The 18702-nt window shown below is 44.8% G+C and overlaps 1 protein-coding gene across 4 annotated transcripts; it reads right to left on the reverse strand.

Moving 5' to 3' along the window:
- Positions 1-6045: 6045 nt before the first annotated feature.
- Positions 6046-17083, reverse strand: PRSS51 (serine protease 51). 4 transcript variants are annotated; one of them, XM_004579292.3, is made up of 5 exons: positions 16891-17083; positions 8542-8639; positions 7575-7834; positions 6532-6674; positions 6046-6350 (listed from the first exon to the last, which is right to left on the reverse strand). In XM_004579292.3, exons 2-5 carry the CDS (start codon positions 8559-8561, stop codon positions 6054-6056), a joined length of 720 nt encoding a protein of 239 aa, XP_004579349.2. In that variant the 5' UTR covers positions 8562-8639; positions 16891-17083; the 3' UTR covers positions 6046-6053. The 4 variants fall into 4 exon arrangements, with proteins under 4 accessions (XP_004579349.2, XP_036352807.2, XP_058526399.1 ...); XM_036496914.2 differs by having other exon boundaries at positions 8447-8639; XM_058670416.1 differs by having other exon boundaries at positions 8559-8639; positions 16891-17081.
- Between the last annotated feature and the right edge of the window lie 1619 nt (positions 17084-18702).

Consider the following 18702-nt stretch of genomic DNA (forward strand, 5'->3'; position numbering starts at 1 on the left):
TCACATCCAGATGCCCTGTGACCTAGTTTGAGTGCCCCGCCTCCCGGGGAAGTAGCACATAAACAACAGTGCATGTGGAGAGCATCGCTATTTGGGGCAGGAGACAGATTAGGAAATAACCACTGCTCCCTGTGGATTTTAGCCCACCCCTTTTCCCTTTTGGATTTCAGCAAGTGCCCTCATTTATGCATATAGCAGGCCAGTTGGATCACTACCTTCCATGTAATAGAGGTCCAACTCCAGGGTGAGGGGCAGGGGTGCCAGATACCTTCTCTTCATACAGTGCTGCTTTGATGAGAGTGGGGATTCTTCTACAGGTGTGCTTGGAGGGTTTTTGTAACACCTGGGTTCTGAATGATAACAGTGCAATTTCTGCATTCATGAGGAAATTGTTGTGTGCCAGCAGCCCTGGGACCTCAGATATAAAGCTCTCACTGTGGCGGGTCCTGCCTCGCAGCTCACATTGCCTCACCTCCCTTCCCCAAGCCTGACATGATTTGCTGAGTTTCCACTTGTGCCTGGGAGTCAGAACTGAGGAGGCTGATGTCTCTGAGGTGGGCAGGCCCTTGTGTTAGGAAGATGATTGGGGTGTAGCAATTAGAGAAGGTTACAGGAAGAAACAGAATTCCACGCCAAACATTCAGATGAAGGTACTGGAAAGAGGGACATTGGAAATGGATTCAAGAAAGGATAACAGGGGCCCAGAGACTGATCAGAGCAGAAAGTTAGTGCAACAAGGAGGGGAAAATCATGTCACTGGAATCCAGTGAGAACTTCAGGTCTGAAGAAGGGGAAACTGAGTGGGACAAGAAAGGGGCAGCATCATGGCCTCACACAGGCTAGAGGCAGGACAGAAACCCCACAGGTCTTCTCATTTCATGCTCTGGTGCCTTCTGACAGTGCTTGCTGAGGGCAAGCCAAGTGGTATTCAGGATACAAGGCAATTTGTTTCCATGGGAGCCAACCTTCCAGGACTGGGGGAACACAGCAATTGGGTCCTTAGGGTAGAAATGGGAAACAAGTGGGAGATGATAGCCCAACAGCAGCTGGCACAGAGGGGCAACAGCTGCCAGCCATTCTGATTCTTAGGTTACTATAGATACTAAGCTAGCCAGATTGAGCCTTATGGTGCAGAACTCATCATGCATGGGGCTTTGCAAGTGTCATCTCACCATCCTCATGACAAACCCATGACAGAACAGGTCCTCTGTTTCTTCATATTTAGTAGGTACACAGAGCAGATATTGTATTTTGATATCTAGGATCACCTCTGCCTATCAACTCGCCCAGATGTTGTGGAGGCTGCAAGCTAAGAAGCCATGTTTCTCTGAATCTCACTGGCTTTCCAATTTAGATTCTCAGCCAAGTTTGAAGTGGCAGAGCGAAGGGGGCAGTCAGGATCTCCCCATAAGAGCTGTACACAGGTGCTTGGGACCCCATGTTTTAGCAGATGGCGATCGAGAGGTTCTGCCATTCACTTTGGGTCTCCTGTAGTCGTCACTCAGGCTGAAGACCATAATCCGTGTCATTCGGAGTGGATTCCTGCAGCTAGTTTTCCTGACTTTTGCACTCAAGCCCTTTCAGAAATTTTTGAGCATCTGTCTCCACATTATAAATCCCTTCCAGCCTGGGATGCATTGAGCATCCTTTGTTTTCCCAACAGCGTCTTGGCAGATGTAGCATTTAGCACTGAACATGGTTGCAGGAAATACATCCACCAAGGTAGGCATCTGAGACATGTCATAATCCTGTTTGTCTATTTTTGCTTATGTAGCCTGTGCTTGGTGGGATCTTTCTAAAACACATGTTGCCCAGTCCACAGTCATGAAGTGCTTTCTTAGTTTTCTACTAGTCATCTCATAGACTCTGGCCTTACCTTTAATTCATCAGCCCAGTTTGAGTTGCTTTTTGTGAGGTGGCAGGAGAGTCTGGTTTTATTCTTCTTCACATCAATATCCCATTTTCCCAGCATCATTTGTGTTGAAGGAACTTTTCTTAAGTACATACTTGCCTCCTTGGTCGAGCATTAGTTGATTATGGGTGAGTTGACTTTTTTCTAGGCTCTCTATTCCACTGCTCCACATGTTTATTTTTAATGCTAATACCCTGACATTTTGCATACTATAGCTTTATAGTACATTTTGAACTTGAATAATGTGATGCCTCCAGATTTGATCTAACAAATATTGATCTCATAGGAGTAGAAAATACAATGGTGGGTTACAAAAAACTGTGCAGGATCTATGGTGGGAAAGAGATTGGTTAATGTATGCAAAGTTGCAATTAGTCAAGAGAAATAAATTCTGATGTTCTCTTGTGTAGCAGAATCATTATAGTACATGATAGCATATTATATACTTCAAAATAACTGAAAGACAGGATTTTTAATGTTTCACTATAGAGAAACAGTACATGTTTAAGGTGATGAATGTTCTAATTACCCTGATTTGACCATTATACAATGTGGACACACATCAAAACATCCCTGTAGCCTATAAATGTATACAATTACTATGTATCAATTTAAAATGAAAGACATTATAAAAAAGAAATAACATGTTTGTTATTAGGCCTGATTTGATTTGTAGACAATGATATCTCATTATTAGTGGAAAATGGGGTTCTTGCTGTCCATGGTATATAGCATCAAGTCAATCACTCAGGTTATTCCCGGTCATTCCTGGAACCAGTTGCCTTCTAAGAGACAGGTGGCTTTTACATGAAATGCTGTGATGGAAGCGGTAAGTACAGACTGTAGTACTGAGTGTAATTGAAACCTCACCCCTTCAAACAAAACAAAACGAAACAAGACAAAACAAAACAAGACCCAATAATCTCAGAGCTTAAAATCCTGGACTTAAAACCCACAAGACAGAGTAACTTTCATAAGCTCCTAAAAAGAGGTCCTGACATACCAACATTCATACCCAGAGTTGTTCTTGCAGGTGGCAGTATCACAGTAGAATGGAAATTCACCATCTCTTCAGCTACTTTTAAGAAAGGCAGTTAATTGGGAAGGAAGGTGCAAGAGAACTGCAATGAGACAGACAGGGAGATTAAAATCAGTCAGTGAACTTTAATACTTCAAATACCATTCACCCTTCCTTTCAGAAGCAGCCTCTCTTCTCCTGGCTGGCGAGGGTAGTTCTCTGCTGCCTGAAGACTCCCAGTAACTCATCTGAATTAAATGTATTCTTCCAGGCAACTGGTTTTTCCCCCATGGCCTCCAGCCCCACTGCTCACACCATCAGAGCAATGATTCGAGTTCTCCCAATAGACTTCACTGGGGATCAGTTCAAATCTGACTCCCGGAGAAGATGGCATACATATTAAAGGAATTTAATCTGTTTGCATTCAAGATTATGAATAAATAATGATAGCTCTTGCTATTTTTCCCCCAGAAAGATTCCCCTTGTTTTAAATCTCCTTTGCTCTTGTAAGAGATTTTCTAACTTCATGGTGCTGTCTTTCTCTGCATCCTTAAGTATCACTGGGAAGGCTGGCTGCGTTTGTGAGATTCTTTCCATTTTGACCTGTCTTGGAAGGTCTTCATTTCACCTTCATCTATGACTCAGAGCGTCACTGGATAGAGGAGAGTGTTTTGTTTGCATGAAGCTTAATTGCATTCTGCCAGGTAGATACATTCTATTGCTGTTATGTTTTCTGGGATTTTTAACTCAGTAGAAGGATGTATAGTATACATATACATGTAGTATACATATAGTATATGTATATGATTTATATGTTTCACACACACATTGAATTTTAGGCTAAGATCTTTAATGACCTTTGGTAAAATCTTGCTTTGTAAGACTCAGTTTCCCTAAGCATCTACATGTTTTCTAAGTGGTAATTCACATTTCATGTCTCCTCATTTGATCACAATATCAATGTAATGGGCTATAACTAGTACTAACAAACTTTGTTGCATGTAAATCTTTAGTTCCATGTGTGTGCATATGTGAGTGCACACACAAGGCCCTGATGTAGGGTCTACTTCTCACTATGCATGAGTTACACAAGCTACCACTGTGGTCACTGGCCTTCCCTCCCTTTTGTTCAGAGCTTTCCCTGCAGGGAACATGCTGTGTGGGCGCTAAGGTGAAGCACAGAGGTCTCTCCTACAGACCTGCTCATGGGCCTTCCCCTAAACCTTCTTGTTTCTGATCATCCAGCCTGGCTCATTCTCAGCCCCTGGCCAGCCAAACAGCTGACGAGCGCTGCCTGTGAGGTCCTGTCTCATACCATCTCTTTCTCCACAAAGAAAATAATCAAGCATAGAGTTCCATTCTCCTGCTCATGGACTTCCTCTCACCACATCAGGACCAACTCTGAATGTCTGTGTTACAGCACAAGTCCATCCTCATGGGCCTTTGCAGACCCCCAGGGATGAAGGATTTTCCTTTATAAGCACACAAATACTTCTTTTAAAATTGTGTTAGTTTCTTTGGCAGACAGCAGGACAGAGGGCTGTCATCCTTTGATTCATTCCCCCAAATGCTTGCAATAGCCTGGCATCTGAGGCCAGGATCCAAACATGCAATGCAGGTCTCCAACACGGGAGGACTCCAACTGCCTGAGCCATCACTGCTGCCTCCTAGTATCTGCACCGGTAGAAAGCTGCAATCAGAGCTGGAGCCAGGACTGCAACCTGCCTGTGGAACACAGACATCTTACTCACTGGGACAGATGTTTTGCCCTGTGATGAAGATACCAGCAGACTTGTAGCGAATTCCCTTCAGTGTGCACATGGACCTTATCCAATCAGGTGAGCATCTTAAGGAGGAGGAATTTTTGCCCCCACATGACTTTTGTACTCAAGACTGCAAGTCCTGGATGTCCAGCTTGCCAGGCCATCCTGCAGATTTTAGATTACCCAAACTCAACAATGACATGGGCTGATGCCTAAACAATAAATCTCCCTCTTCACACACATGGTTTCAAAACATTCATGGAAAAAAATAGCCTAAAAAGTTTTGAGATCCATGCATGATTTTTTTCATGATACATATTTTCACAAACTTTTAGAGTGTATCATCTGTATATATGTTGTATTATAGAAATAACAGTATTTTACATATAAATAAAAGGAAATTATCTATACAAGTTACTAATTGAGAGCTCTATGAATAATACACAAATTTGGACATAGCATAAGGCACTTGAAGTCATGAGCCACCCATATCTGCATCCCTGTATCCTTCCAACACCTGGCACATATTCAGTGTTCACAAAGTGTCTGAATAAATGAATGTTTTTCTCTCTTGTAAGACCCTCACAACTATATGAGGTAGATTTAACTAACAAAGAACCCTAAAAAGACACTACTGTCAATCACTTACTATACTTTATAGCACTGATCTTTAAAAAAAGCCTTCCACTTTTCTAAAAGGAAAGATGCTATTTCTTCCTTCAAGCCACTCTATTTATGCAAAATTTTTATAGTTGGATCTGTTAAACGGAGGGAAAGAAAAATGTGGTCTCAAAGTCCCAAGTCATCATTTCAGTGCTTTGATCTCCAAACTGGACACAGGACCTCAATCCCAATTCTAACTCACAGGATGCCGATCCCAACTCACAAGAAACAAGCAGCTGTGCCTGAGGCGGGGGACCCTCTGTGAGTGTTAATGGTGTTTGGTATGTGTTAAGTCTTGACCCAATGGAATTGAAACTGCTCAGTAGTTATTGTGTTCCGTGGGAGACATACAAGAAGTTATTACTAGGTATTACAGAATGTTGATGATATAACAACTAAGAATATGTTTGATCAAATCTTTTTCATGGAGTGTGGAAATCCAGGTTCAGAAACAAGAAGTCATTGTCATGTTTTCCCATGCTTTTCTGAATCGTTGGCCTTGTTCTCTTCATTAGAAGTTATTGTTCCCCCACTGTTGGATGTTCCTTCCTTAGATTGTGAGATTGGGAAGAACCGAGTCTATCTTTAACTTCTGGAGCCTAGTACCAAGGCTGTCACAGAGTAAGTACTCCATAGATACTTGCATATGGATGGAGGGGAAAACAGATGAGAAAGACGGAAAGGTCAAGTCCACAGCTTAGAGATTTGGTTTATTTCCAATAAACATGGCGGCAAGCAGCACTTGTGACCCCAAGCCTAGAAATAAGGGGTACTGTGGAACGGGAATCAGCAAGCTTCTTGGGGCTGCTGAGATGGTGAAGGCTCTTCCCTCTTTTTGCGTCTCCTCCTGTATCCATGGAATAAACTGAGCCACAGACACAAACAGGCCAGGCCTTCCTCTGGTGCCAGATCTCATGCCCCAGCTGAAAACACCCACTTGGAAGAACCTTTGAGTTCCTCGGGTAGCACAGATCATGGGTGCTCCACTGTCTCCCTGGAAATGAGAAAAGGAAGAAGTACTATCTACAGACAATCAACATTACCTCCAACAGAGGCTGTGATAGAAGGTGGGGGTCCTGGTAGGATCAGTGAGGGGCATCCATTCTGGGGTCTTTCCTGGGAACCTAGGAAGTAGTGGAATATATGGAAGGAGTGTCTGGGCAGGGGCTACATACCCGGCATTTGCCATTGGTGTTCGGTTCCTGCCAGGCACAAAGCATACTCGTGGAGAGCTGTTCTACCCTCTTGATGCATTCCTTCCGGTTAACCTGTATCACCCTTAGCTTTTTCAGGTTCATGTTTAAGCCATTGGAGTCACCTGGGAAGTGAGGAAATGCGTGTGAGAATGAGCACTGCATTGGTCATGGATAGTTACAGGTTCATGAGTGATCAGAGTGGAAATTTTAAAAGGCTGGTAATGTCCAGCAAATCACAGAATCATGGTGGCAGAAGGGAGATGTACAGGTAACCTAATGTTAACCCCGTACTCAGTCACCTCTGCAGTAGCAGTATGATCTTTCTGCTAAACACGTTTGACTAAGGGAAGTTCGCTGCTTCCAGAAGCCACCCTTGAAAGTCCCAGCCCTGCAATGAGCTTTGTATGTGGCCCTACTATTTCTCCACAGCCATACTCTCTCCCTACAGAGAAGTTCAGAACAACCCAGCCTCTCAACTTGCTCAGTCAAATGGAAATCCAGGAAGAAGACACACCTGGAGGTACCAGCTTATGGGCACGAAATGATCATGATGCTAGATAGCCCTTGACTTTGTCCCTGTCTCACGCCTCCCTCCCTGAGGTTCTCTCTGATAGTTACGCTGCTATCCTGTAGTGAAAGGAATGGAGTCATCAGTGACTGAACTTGGCTCCCCGTTATTTTGAGATGGTGGTCTACATTAGACGCTTTTAACGTCTCAAAACCTATCTTTACTCTCATATTTGAAATTCTCTATCCCAGGATTTTCCTTAGGGTTTTGTATACTTAATTTCATGAAACATAAGCACACAATTGACTTAAGAGAGAAATGACTGCTATTCTACAGATTAGAGGTGAAAAGGAGAACACTAACACTAGTTAGCGTTAACACTAGTGGTTAGGCTAACACTAATGGTCAAGCTGAAGTTCAGAACCGGGTCTTCCCACACCCAAAGCATCAACTTGTCCAGCCCAGGGCAATCTAAATGGAGGCCTCCTGCAGGTGCCCCAGGGAAGACACATACCATACCCATGAACCGATACCCACTCTGCCATCCAACATCGGTCCCAGATCCTCTCTTTCTCTTGCAGGCAGATAGGCATCTTGAACTTGGTGAAGTTCACCGGTGTGGCAAGCAGGAGCAGGGCAAGGTCACTGTCAAGGTTGGGTGGTTTATAATCATGGTGAATAATGATCTTCTGCACTTGCTTCCTCTCCATATTGACATTGCTGTATGTTCTAGTGCCCATGACCACAGTGATATTCATTAATGCCATTTCTAACCTAGAGAGAATGAGTATAAAGATGCTGATGCTATCAACAGTTACTGTATTTCCCATGCACAGACAAGATCATAGGGTTCACAGCTAAATCCTGGGAAGTTCAGAGTGGGGGATATATTGCAGTGGCCAAGAGAATGAATTAAAGATCAGATTTGTGGGTGTTAATCTCTGAGTCCACAAGCTATCAGTTCAGAGAAACTCCCTCAACCAAAGAAAATGGATTGTATCCATTTGAGGGAGGATGTTGTAAGTCCCTTGGTGACAGGAAACTTGGCTGTCTTGCCAGCTACTATATCCCCAGCCTTTAGAACAGCAACCTGTAGGAGCTCAATGATTATGTGAACACTTGATGAATCCAAGCTATTACCTCCATATACAGAAGATGGGGAGGAGACATTGGCAGTGATTTTCCAGTATTGCATGTATGACCACAGTGAGCAGCCCACTGTGACTATGATTTGACAAAGAGGAGCAAGTGAGGAAAGAACAGATACTGGGGGCGAGGGAAGCAGGGGAGAGTCTGAAAACAATTGGAACATAGTGAGTATGCTCCAGCCCAGAAATCACATGGATAAGATATACAGTTAATTAAGACAATGCCTCAAACACTCACAAGGTTCTTGCGAAGCAATGTGCAGCTGTCAGAACCCACCAGCGATGTATGATTGAGCCTCCACAGAGGTGTCTCCCAGATGCTTGGATACTCACTTGCCATGGAAATTCACCATTCTGGACTTCCAGCAGTTCTTGAAATGGCAACCATGTTGACTTTAGAAAAGCAGGTCTGTAACCACATTTAACTGGCTCTGAATGAGAATGAAAGCCATTTGTCACCCAGGAAAGGAGAGAAATCTTCATCCCTAGCTCCTGTCATCAGCCCAGCTAAATCCGAGTCAAGAAAAAGTGAGCGGGTCTAGTGGTGCCAGATCTTAGAATCAAACACTTGCAGGGCCCGGCGGCATGGCCTAACGGCTAAAGTCCTCGCCTTGAAAGCCCCGGGATCCCATATGGGCGCCGGTTCTAATCCCGGCAGCTCCACTTCCCATCCAGCTCCCTGCTTGTGGCCTGGGAAAGCAGTTGAGGACGGCCCAATGCATTGGGACACTGCACCCACGTGGGAGACCTGGAAGAGGTTCCTGGTTCCCGGCTTCGGATTGGTGCGCACTGGCCCGTTGTGGCTCACTTGGGGAGTGAATCATCGGATGGAAGATCTTCCTCTCTGTCTCTCCTTCTCTGTGTATATCTGGCTGTAATAAAATGAATAAATCTTTAAAAAAAAAAAAAAAAAAAAAGAATCAAACACTTGCAAATCACACTCCCATTCCATGTGTCTCAAAGGAGTTGTACCTGGGGAAATCGGGGAAGAGCCCCATCAGGTGATGCATTATCCTTGAGGGGCAATGGAGAGACAGCAAAACAGACAGGAGTCGTTCAGTAGACAGAAACCATGCAGTGACTTGAACAGGGGAAGTTTAGCATGAAGAATCACAAGCTGTAACAGGACCAACTACAAAGCTCAAAAGGGTTCTAAGCAAGCTTCAGGACCAGGAGAAAGGGTGCTAAGGAGGAGGCAAACTTGTCTAGGAAATACCTTTCCACCTTTGGGATCTGGAACTCACTGGAGAAGGTGTATATCAAGCCCAAGGGAGCGCAGTTTGCTAGGTTGTGTTCGGTCCCAGCAGGCACGTGTTGCTAAGCGAGTAGAGAACACACTCTGGGGAGCAGGTGGATAAAGAACTTGGGCGAAGAAACACTCCTCCTGGGTGTAGGTGTTCTAATGGCACCACGCAAGTGCATGGAGGGAGTTTGGGTATTGGGGACCTGCCTACGTCCAGGAGGTGGGAAACCATGTGAGTGTCCAGTACCCTAAGAACATTGTGACAGCTGCAGCTAAAAGGAGGTGTACAGGGTTTGATCAAATGGAAAGAAAGATGTGACCAAAGGTGGTGATAGCACAGCTTGTCTTTATTGAGGAATGCTCTGACAGATTTGCAGGCAGGAAAGCAGGCCTTTTGGGTGAGACCACCAGCCAGAGGATAAGGCAGAGGGGTGTGAGTGACAGGTGGGGCACATCTAGAAGACAAAGGAACTCCCAGGAGAGGGAGGAATCTGAGAGTGAGCTTACATGCCTAGGTGAGATGTCACTCACCAACAAGGTACGGGCTCTCTGGGGCCAGAGAGTGCCAAGGGCAGCAGAGGTGGGAGGTGCAGATGTTGGGTGCAGTTTCATGTAATGTAGGCAGGCTTGTGGTGACCTCATTTAAACAATTGTGTAGACAGTTGAATCTTGCACCTGCAACTTCAGATTCTGGGCCCTCAGAGAACCTGGGCCAATGTACAGAGGCCAGCTTTTACTCATCTACATATCAGAAGGTCACTAAAAGGGGGAATTCGCTGAAGGAGGTGTGGCTGGACCCAAGTGCCATCTGATGTGCCCCACCACGCACACACTGCAGGCAATCATGCAATAAAAGTCAGACACAGATCCGGCTCCTACTGTAGTGTCTCCCAGAAACTTCTACTGAGGAAGTTTTATGTTGTGCTTGCTGGAAAGAAAGGTTGCTTGTGGAATCCAACTCTATGAGGGTTGTATTTGGAGCTGAAGGGCAATGCAGTGAAGGATTTAATTTCCAGGGAATCCAAAGAAGGCATGTAAGGAATTGGAAGCAGGATAGATAAGCAACAAACAAGGTCCCAGTGGCCACCAATATCCAGCAAATATTTGCTACAGAAGCAATCATTAAAAATGATCCACTTAAGGAAAGCGAGAAGCAATAAAAAGGCATTTGACACAAAAATAGTACTTCTTTTAAAGGGAGTAAGAGACGAAACAGCAAGTTTTACTAGGTAAAATTCGAGGAAAATGTTACCCCAAACAAGTAAAAAATCTAAGCAAACACTTTGCTATAAATTATAAGAAAACCTTATAAATAAATAACCTCTATGAAAATAAATGATACGTGAGAAACTCAAGAAGGAAATTAGAAGAAAAGCAGGTCGAACATGAACCAGCAGGTGTCAAGCTAGGAAAAGAAAAGATGAAAAAATACTTTAGACAAGCTAGGGAGGGAGAGAAAGCTATAAATTAGAAAAGCAATGAAAATTAAGTAGAAATAACAGGTTTAAAAAGAAAGATTTTGGGCCCAGTGTGGTAGCCTAGTAGCTAAAGTGCTTGCCTTGCAATCGCCAGGATCCCATTTGGGTGCGGTTCTAATCCCAGCAGCCCCACTTCCCATCCAGCAATCTGCTTGTGGCCTGGGAAAGCAATCAATGACAGCCCAAAGCCTTTGCACCTTGCACCCACGTGGGAGACCCAGAAGAGGCTCCAGACTCTTAGCTTTGGATCGGTACAGCACTGGACGTTGCGATCACTTGGGGAGTGAATCATCAGATGGAAGATCTTCCTCTCTATCTCTCCTCTCTGTATACCTGACATTCTAATAAAAATAATTAAATCTTTTTTAAAAAGTAGATATTTTATGTGAATGTGGTATTTCATTTCTCTAAGACAATTACCTAGATGGAGACTGCAAGGTCTTATGGTAAATGCATCGCCAACTCTATAAAACTGCTTAGTTGTCTCCTCCATGGCCTACCCCGAGTTACTGGGGCTGGAGAAGATTAAAGCCAGGAGCCTAGAACTCAATCCAGGCACTAAAGCCTTCACCTACTGCCCTGCCAGAGTACGTATTAGCAGGGAGCTGGAGTCAGAAGCGGAGCCAGGACTTACACTCAGCCAATCTGATACATGATGAGGGTGTCCCAAGCGCATCTTAACCACTGCACCAAACACCTGCCCCAGGGGTGCTATTTCTCATCCCATCTCTTGACCCTTTACATTCTTAGGATTTCTAAATTGCACAGTACTGTACTTAAAATAGTAGACTTGAAGTTTTTTGCTCCTTTCCCTCACCTCCACTCTTGATTTGTTCCTCTTCTCCCTGCTCTCTCTTGTCACTGCTTTCCCCTCCAGCTTGTCATGCCAGTGTATCCCAGTACCCCATAGACACACACACACCAGCTTTATAGATAGTCTAGTGGGAACGTGCTGCAATACTTCAACACAGCTTTAGAGACGGTTTTGGGTAGTTTGCATTCTGGTTACACATCTCCATTCAATGTTACACATTGAAATTAAGAAGCAGGGCTTGGTGTGATAGTGTAATGGTTAAGGTCCTCGCCTTGAACGTGCTGGAATCCCAGATGGACGCCGGTTCTAATCCTGGCAGCTCCACTTCCCATCCAGCTCCCTGCTTGTGGCCTGGGAAAGCAGTCGAGGATGGCCCAAAGTCTTGGGACCCTGCACCCGTGTGGGAGACCCGGAAGGAAGTTCCTGGCTCCTGGCTTCGGATTGGCACAGCACCGGCCATTGCGGCACTTGGGGAGTGAATCATTGGACAGAAGATCTTCCTCTCTATCTCTCCTCCTCTCTGTATATCTGCCTTTCCAATAAAATAAATAAATCTCTTTTAAAAAAAAAAGAAATTAAGAAGCAGGCATAACTTCTTGCTCTCTCTACCATAAAAAGTCAACTGCTTCTTCTCAAATTGGTAGATTTAAAATGAATCCAGCTTTCAGAGGGCAGTGAGGGAGTGTGCGGACGCCTCTTGCAGCAGAAGGAACTGTCTTAATCCCCTCCTCCATTTCACGTGGTAACAATAAAGGCCGTTCATACTTGCAAAAAAAACAAAATGAATCCAGAGAGTGTATTCAATTCTCAGAGACTGCCATCATCACTTTTAGCAACTTGTCCCACAACCGGTGACGCTGGTAGAATCATTTAACAGTCCTGGTCATAGCACTCATGCAAACTTCCTAACTAGTAGCATTTGAACAATGATAAACATTCACTTCATTTTTAATTTTTAAATAAGCATAGTTTGCCAAAGACACTAAGTTTATGACACTCAACTGGTATTTATTTTAAGAACTGTCACTTTCCAGAAACATACTATCCTTTTCCCCCCACCTGCTTCTACTCCCCCGCTATTGCTGCCCTGTCAGAACACTGCAGTCGGGTATTCTCAACACTGCTGCCTCCTGTCAGTTCATCCCCATCTGAATCAGAGACAGGGAGCATGAATTAGCATCAGCCTGTCTTGCCTCGTCCCCAGTGAAGCTGTCACTCCTTCCTCACAGACACTGCCACTCTGACAGCCCCCAGATTCTTGCACACAGACGTAGAAGCACAGAGTCTAATTCTCCTCCAGTCCCACACCTCCCAGGGCTGTGGAATTTTCTCCACACTGTCATTCCAGGTTCTGCTCCCCCACACAGCCCATCAATGTGATCTGTCATTTTGGAGGGGAATTCTTCTGAAAACCCCAACAGCACAGTCCCATTTCTTAGAGGGAAAGTGCAAAGTAACTCTCCTCTCCCCTCTCTGCACACCATTCTCAATCCCTCATTGGTGATGGACAGGGTGTTTCTCCCACATCAAGCGATCCTCAGGACACACCCTTGGCTCCTCCCTGTGGTCCCAAAGTGCCAAAAAATGTTTCAACAGGGAAACTAGCCATGCATTCACGATCCAGTAACAAATATGTCTTCCTGACCACAAATGTCTTAAACATGTAGACCATATCTTAGCCTTTTTCCTTTGCTAATATGTAGCTCAGTCTTTGGACATGTGAAACCTCTATCAGCATGTGTGGATGAAGGGAGTGAATACAGAAAGCTAAGCATTTCCTGGATATTTTAAGAGCTTCTTAGTTTCAGCTTATTCAGCCATTTGGAGTAATCATTCAGAAAGGCTTTCTACACATGATTCTGCTTGGTATTGTCATTTATGTATGCCAATGTTGCCTTTTAGAGCTTCAGACCATGCTCTGGATGTACAGTAAGGGGCTTGAACTGGAAAATTGTATTGTTACAAAGCATGAAGTCTTGGGGACATCCTTCACTCTCTCTCAGGATGGGGTGGAGGACAGTTAAACTTGAGTAGTAATACGTCAGTTAGTAGTAATACATCAATTCTTTGCTCACTTAAGAAATATTTATTGGAAAATGGCTAGGTATAAGATCTATGTTGGATACTCAAGGCTTCACCTTCCTGGTTTCACTATCACTCTTTCATATACACTGTCCATCCAATCAGACCCTGCAGAGGAGGGCAGGACACATAGGAGTGGCCTCATATCTGCAGATGTGTTCCAAGGTTCCTCAGTGCCTGTCTGGAAGCATGGATTGTACCAAATTTCATCCTGTTTTTTCCTCTGCATACACAACTGTGATAAAGTCTTAATTTACACAGAGATCAGCAAGAATGGCTAATGTAGAATAGAACAATTACAATAGCATATTATAATAAAGTTACCTACAGGTAATCTCTCCCTTTCAAAGTATCTTATTGTAGTTTTTCACCTTGTCACTTAAAGGAAGTATTTCATGGCTGAATTGCCAGCTTCACTATTTTTGTGCTTTGGGGTTCATTATGAAATAATAAAGGCTCCTGGAACACAAGTACTGTGATACCATGACAACTGAACTGACAACAAAAACATGATTAAGAACAGGCAGCGACGGCATATTTGGTGTGAATATAATGGACTAAGGCTGGTTTGTGTCCTGGGTGGGATGCAGCAGTATGAAATGAGATTTACATTTGTATTACCTTCATAATCATATAAACTATTTGGAAGCTTATCAAATTACACACCTTGTTAAGAGAAATATGGAAGTAAGAAACATGTCTATTGATCAGAAGACTTAAGAGATTGGTTTTTCCTGGCTATCTAATAAATTAGATGTGCAATTCTCAGAAAAATCCCAATAAGGTGCTTTTCTTTGGATTTATGGAACTTGACAACTTAATTCTAAAAAGTACAATTGACCTGGGCAACCACTTGATGCACTTGGTCAGGATGCTGCTCAGAGATGTCTGCCCCTGGTAACTAGGTACCGGAATTGGAGCTTTGACTCTGCTTCTAATTCTAGCTTCCTGATAACGCGCAAAGGGGAGGCAGGAATGATGGTGATTCCAGTTGTTGGATCCCTGCCACCCATGTGGAAGACCCAGGTGGGGTTCTGGGTTTCTGGCTCCTGGCTGGCCCTTTGCTGACTGTTCTAGGCTTTCTGGGAAATGAACCAGCAGATAGGAGATCTCCATCTGTCTGTCTGTGTTTCTCTGCTTTAAAACCAAGAAAGGAAAGAGGGAGGGAAGAAGAGGGGATGAAAATATGCTTGGCCAACAACAGCCACCACCATGTTGTAGACTGACAACACTAAAGGACTTAGACTGTCACAAACTATACAGATGAAGACAGGGTGACAAGGCACACAGAGCAGCAAATATGGTGGTGAAGCCAGCAGAGGCTTCTGGGTATACCCAGCCTTCTGGGGATAGTGAGACTCAATTTCTGAGCAAAGGGCAAAACGGAATGAATGCTATCTCAATACAGGATGTGAGAGAATTGGAAATCCACATTAAAAAAAAAATGACTCTTGATCCTTCCCTTATATTGTGCATAAAAGTTGATACTGAACAGATTATACAACTAAATGTAAAATTTTTAAAAATCTGGAAAATATTTTTTCCAACTCAAGATGGAAGAGTTTTGGAATAACAACAGCTGACAAAATTGTGTTTCCAGGCCCAGCGGCGTGGCCTAGAGGCTAAAGTCCTCGCCTTTAAAGCCCCGGGATTCCATATGGGTGCCAGTTCTAATCCCGGCAGCTCCACTTCCCATCCAGCTCCCTGCTTGTGGCCTGGGAAAGCAGTCGAGGACGGCCCAAAGCTTTGGGACCCTGCACCCGTGTGGGAGAGCTGGAAGAGGTTCCAGGTTCCCGGCATCGGATCGGCGCGCATCGGCCGGTTGCGGCTCACTTGGGGAGTGAATCATCGGACGGAAGATCTTCCTCTCTATCTCTCCTCCTCTCTGTATATCTGACTTTGTAATAAAATAAATAGATCTTTAAAAAAAATTGCGTTTCCAAGGTGTCAGTCGCTGCTGTCAGAGATGTATGCATATTTAGTTCTCACAACTATGCTAATACGGACACTTAATGGGTGGGAAAATTGAAAGATTCAGCAATGCAGCTGAAGGTCACGCAGCCAGTAGACTGCAGGTGGCTTTGCTTCAACACATGTTAGGCTACCTCTCATGGGCCTGATTGGGGTTTTAATTTGGATATGAAAAGACCCTTCTAAAGACAACCACAAGAGTCAAAAAACACAAGTAAACCTGTTAGCAAGCTTTTTTACAGTAAGTTTCACATTTTGGCTTGTCCTAAAATGAAGTTGAAAAGGTACTAAGGAATTAGAAGAAACGATCTTGTAGCTTATTGATAGGACAAAGAGCTAATGCCATTCAAAATCAGATCCTGCCAATCATCCAAATACGAGAAGTGATGGAAATATGGGAACAGTTTGCTCCCCGAAGAAAGAGAAACCGTTACAAGCAAGAATGGGAGTGTGTGATCTGCAGCACCTCTAGAATACCAGATTAAATAAAATTCAAACATGTTCTTCATAATAAAATGACATTAAGTTGAGTATGTGGCTATCCACTGTCAATGCCACAGAAAATGCTCCCATCTGGGCGTTCCCAGATGTGCTGCAGAGCTTTGCCCTGTGGAGCCTTGCACAGGCCTCTAGCTGGGCAGAACAAGCTGCATAAATCCATCTCCACATATTGTCACCACGGTCTGGCACATCCCACACTGTGAGATTATGTGGTCTAGCACAGGAGTTGCACTTTACATAAGCCATGACCCAGCACCCCTGCTGCGGCCTGCACCAAGGTGCTGTGCCCCAAAAGACCATTCATGCTTTGGCAAAGAGGAGAGTGGAACCTGAAAAAGCAGTCAGCTGCTAAGTTGTTGCCCCAAGTCCCGTGTGCTTACAAATATCTGGGTGCAGATCCTAGGAATCCATTTAGATGCCATCTTCACTGAGTGTCTTACATCTGTTTCGATCCATTGATTATAATCCCCACATTTCCTGAGTCTGTGGCCTTAATTCAACCACTCACATGTCACTCAATCCATTCTACAGGTGCTAGGAACCAGGTAGCAAACCTTCCCCCATCTTCTGCTCTGGGGGAGCCTGAAACCAACCTGGATTGTCCTGGGCATGTCCCTTGAGTGCCACAAGCAGTGGGATTAGTAGCCAGAGCATTTTTCTTGTTATTGGACTCCAGGGTTGCTTATCATTTGCCTCCAGTCCAAGCAGATGAAATAAATGTCAGTTGCAGCTGCTTCAGGGGAAAGGTGGGGGTGAGGGGAGAGGCTTCACAAATGCAGGGCAGTGCTGGGCCCAAGTGACATCACAGAGAGTTCTGGCATCAGGTAAGTGGCATGACATGTCAGTTAGCCTGGACTAGCTTGGTCTGTACAACCCACTTCTTCCTTGTCTTGTGTACCCTCTGCAGTGACAGTTATAGGGACACCCAGGCAAACAGTGCCTGCATGCTCCCCTCACACCTCCCTGTACGACTTGAGAAGTCTTGAATTCTGTATTGGTCTTGAAGGGCTTGGGGTTTTGGCTCAGTCTCTGGACTTACCAATGGTTATCTCCTCTGTGAACAGGCAAAGGCTGAATGAAGTTGCAAACTGGTAGCTGTTACAACCAGAACTGCAAAACATGACTGCCACCATGGTGGCAAGCACATTAGGGACATATGCATTGTTGTATAGTTATTCCTTGGGACCCAGCTCATTGTCTTATCAGCCCTGAAAGCTGGATCCTTCCTCCTGTTATCACCAGGCAGAAATAAGTGAAGCTTGGAGAGGCTCCACAGCCCACCTGAGGCTAGATGTAAATTTGGAACGATCTGCAGATCTGGGTCCAGGGCTCCCTCCCCAGCCCAAACTGCAAACCACTTCTTAGGTCCCATGATGCCACCTGAACACAGGGACAGCTTCTTGAAACAGCTAGTCCCCACCTCACACACAAACGGCAGAGACAGGAGACAAGATGCACTTTCCCAGGGTCTTTGGTGCTTGCTGGAAATTGGTGAGGCCCTGGTGCTTGAAAGGTCACAGGTCAGTGACAACAACAGACTCTGTGTAATCCCATGAAATAGTTGCCTTACACAGCTGCACTTGAGAGAGTCCATGACCAATCCTTAGCTTGGTAGAAAGGAGTTAGGCGCAATGGCTTTGTCTGTCATGAGAGCTTGTGGCAGGGGGCAGGTAGGGCATGGTGGCTGTGCACACATCTGCCTCTCCGTGTGCCAGGGCACTTGTACCTACAGGATGACTTGTCAGGTTTTCCTACTAGGGCACTGTCCAGCAAAGTACTATAAACAGAAGCATCATGGGGTTTCAGCCAGACCTCTCCCACTGTTGACCTAGAAAAACAGGAGCAAAAGCAGCAAGGAGAGGAATGGATCCTCTGATGGCTGTGTTTGGTCCAGAGCAGCACATAAACTGAGACCAAAATTAAGCTTTATTCTCATCTCTCACTGCCCTTCTAAAAGCCCTTCAGTGGGGACGGTTTGTCTCACTCAGAAACACTCTCTGAATATTTGTAGTAATAACCTGCAGCCGCTTGAATCCAAACCCTTTAGCAATTTGCATATCGGAGAAGCCAGACCCTCATGAGACTCCATACACCGGCTCAGTGTCTGTCCCCCTCCTGCAGAATGGGTCCTGAGAGAAGCATTGTCCTTCTCTCTGCTCTACCTCTCCTCAGGATCAGGGTTGCCAAGGGAGCCCTAGTCAAGGTGAACTCAGCTCTCGTGTCAGCTGACTGTCCTCCTGGGCCTGACAGACCTTCGGGCTGACCTTGGAGGTGTTTTCATGGGCTCTTCTATGTACCACCCCACCCTTGGATTTGAGTTCCTTCCTCCTGCAATCCTTAGACCCAGCCTGGATGATCTCCAAGTTGGGGTCCCTTTCTGTTCTTCCCAGCTTCTGAGGTCTCCT

This window comes from Ochotona princeps, chromosome 11 (assembly GCF_030435755.1).
Source record: "Ochotona princeps isolate mOchPri1 chromosome 11, mOchPri1.hap1, whole genome shotgun sequence".
In the NCBI taxonomy this organism is placed as follows: domain Eukaryota; kingdom Metazoa; phylum Chordata; class Mammalia; order Lagomorpha; family Ochotonidae; genus Ochotona; species Ochotona princeps.

Bases quoted from the DNA above. Each gene is read 5' to 3' on its own strand.
- PRSS51 (XM_036496914.2), bottom strand. From the start codon at position 16,951: ATGCTCTGGCTACTAATCCCACTGCTTGTGGCACTCAAGGGACATGCC. The intron at 6,675-7,574 runs GTATGTGTCTTC...CTCACTTCCCAG, and splicing joins GGTATCGGTTCATGGGTATG to GTGACTCCAATGGCTTAAAC. The intron at 6,351-6,531 runs GTATGTAGCCCC...TCTCATTTCCAG, and splicing joins ACACCAATGGCAAATGCCGG to GGAGACAGTGGAGCACCCAT.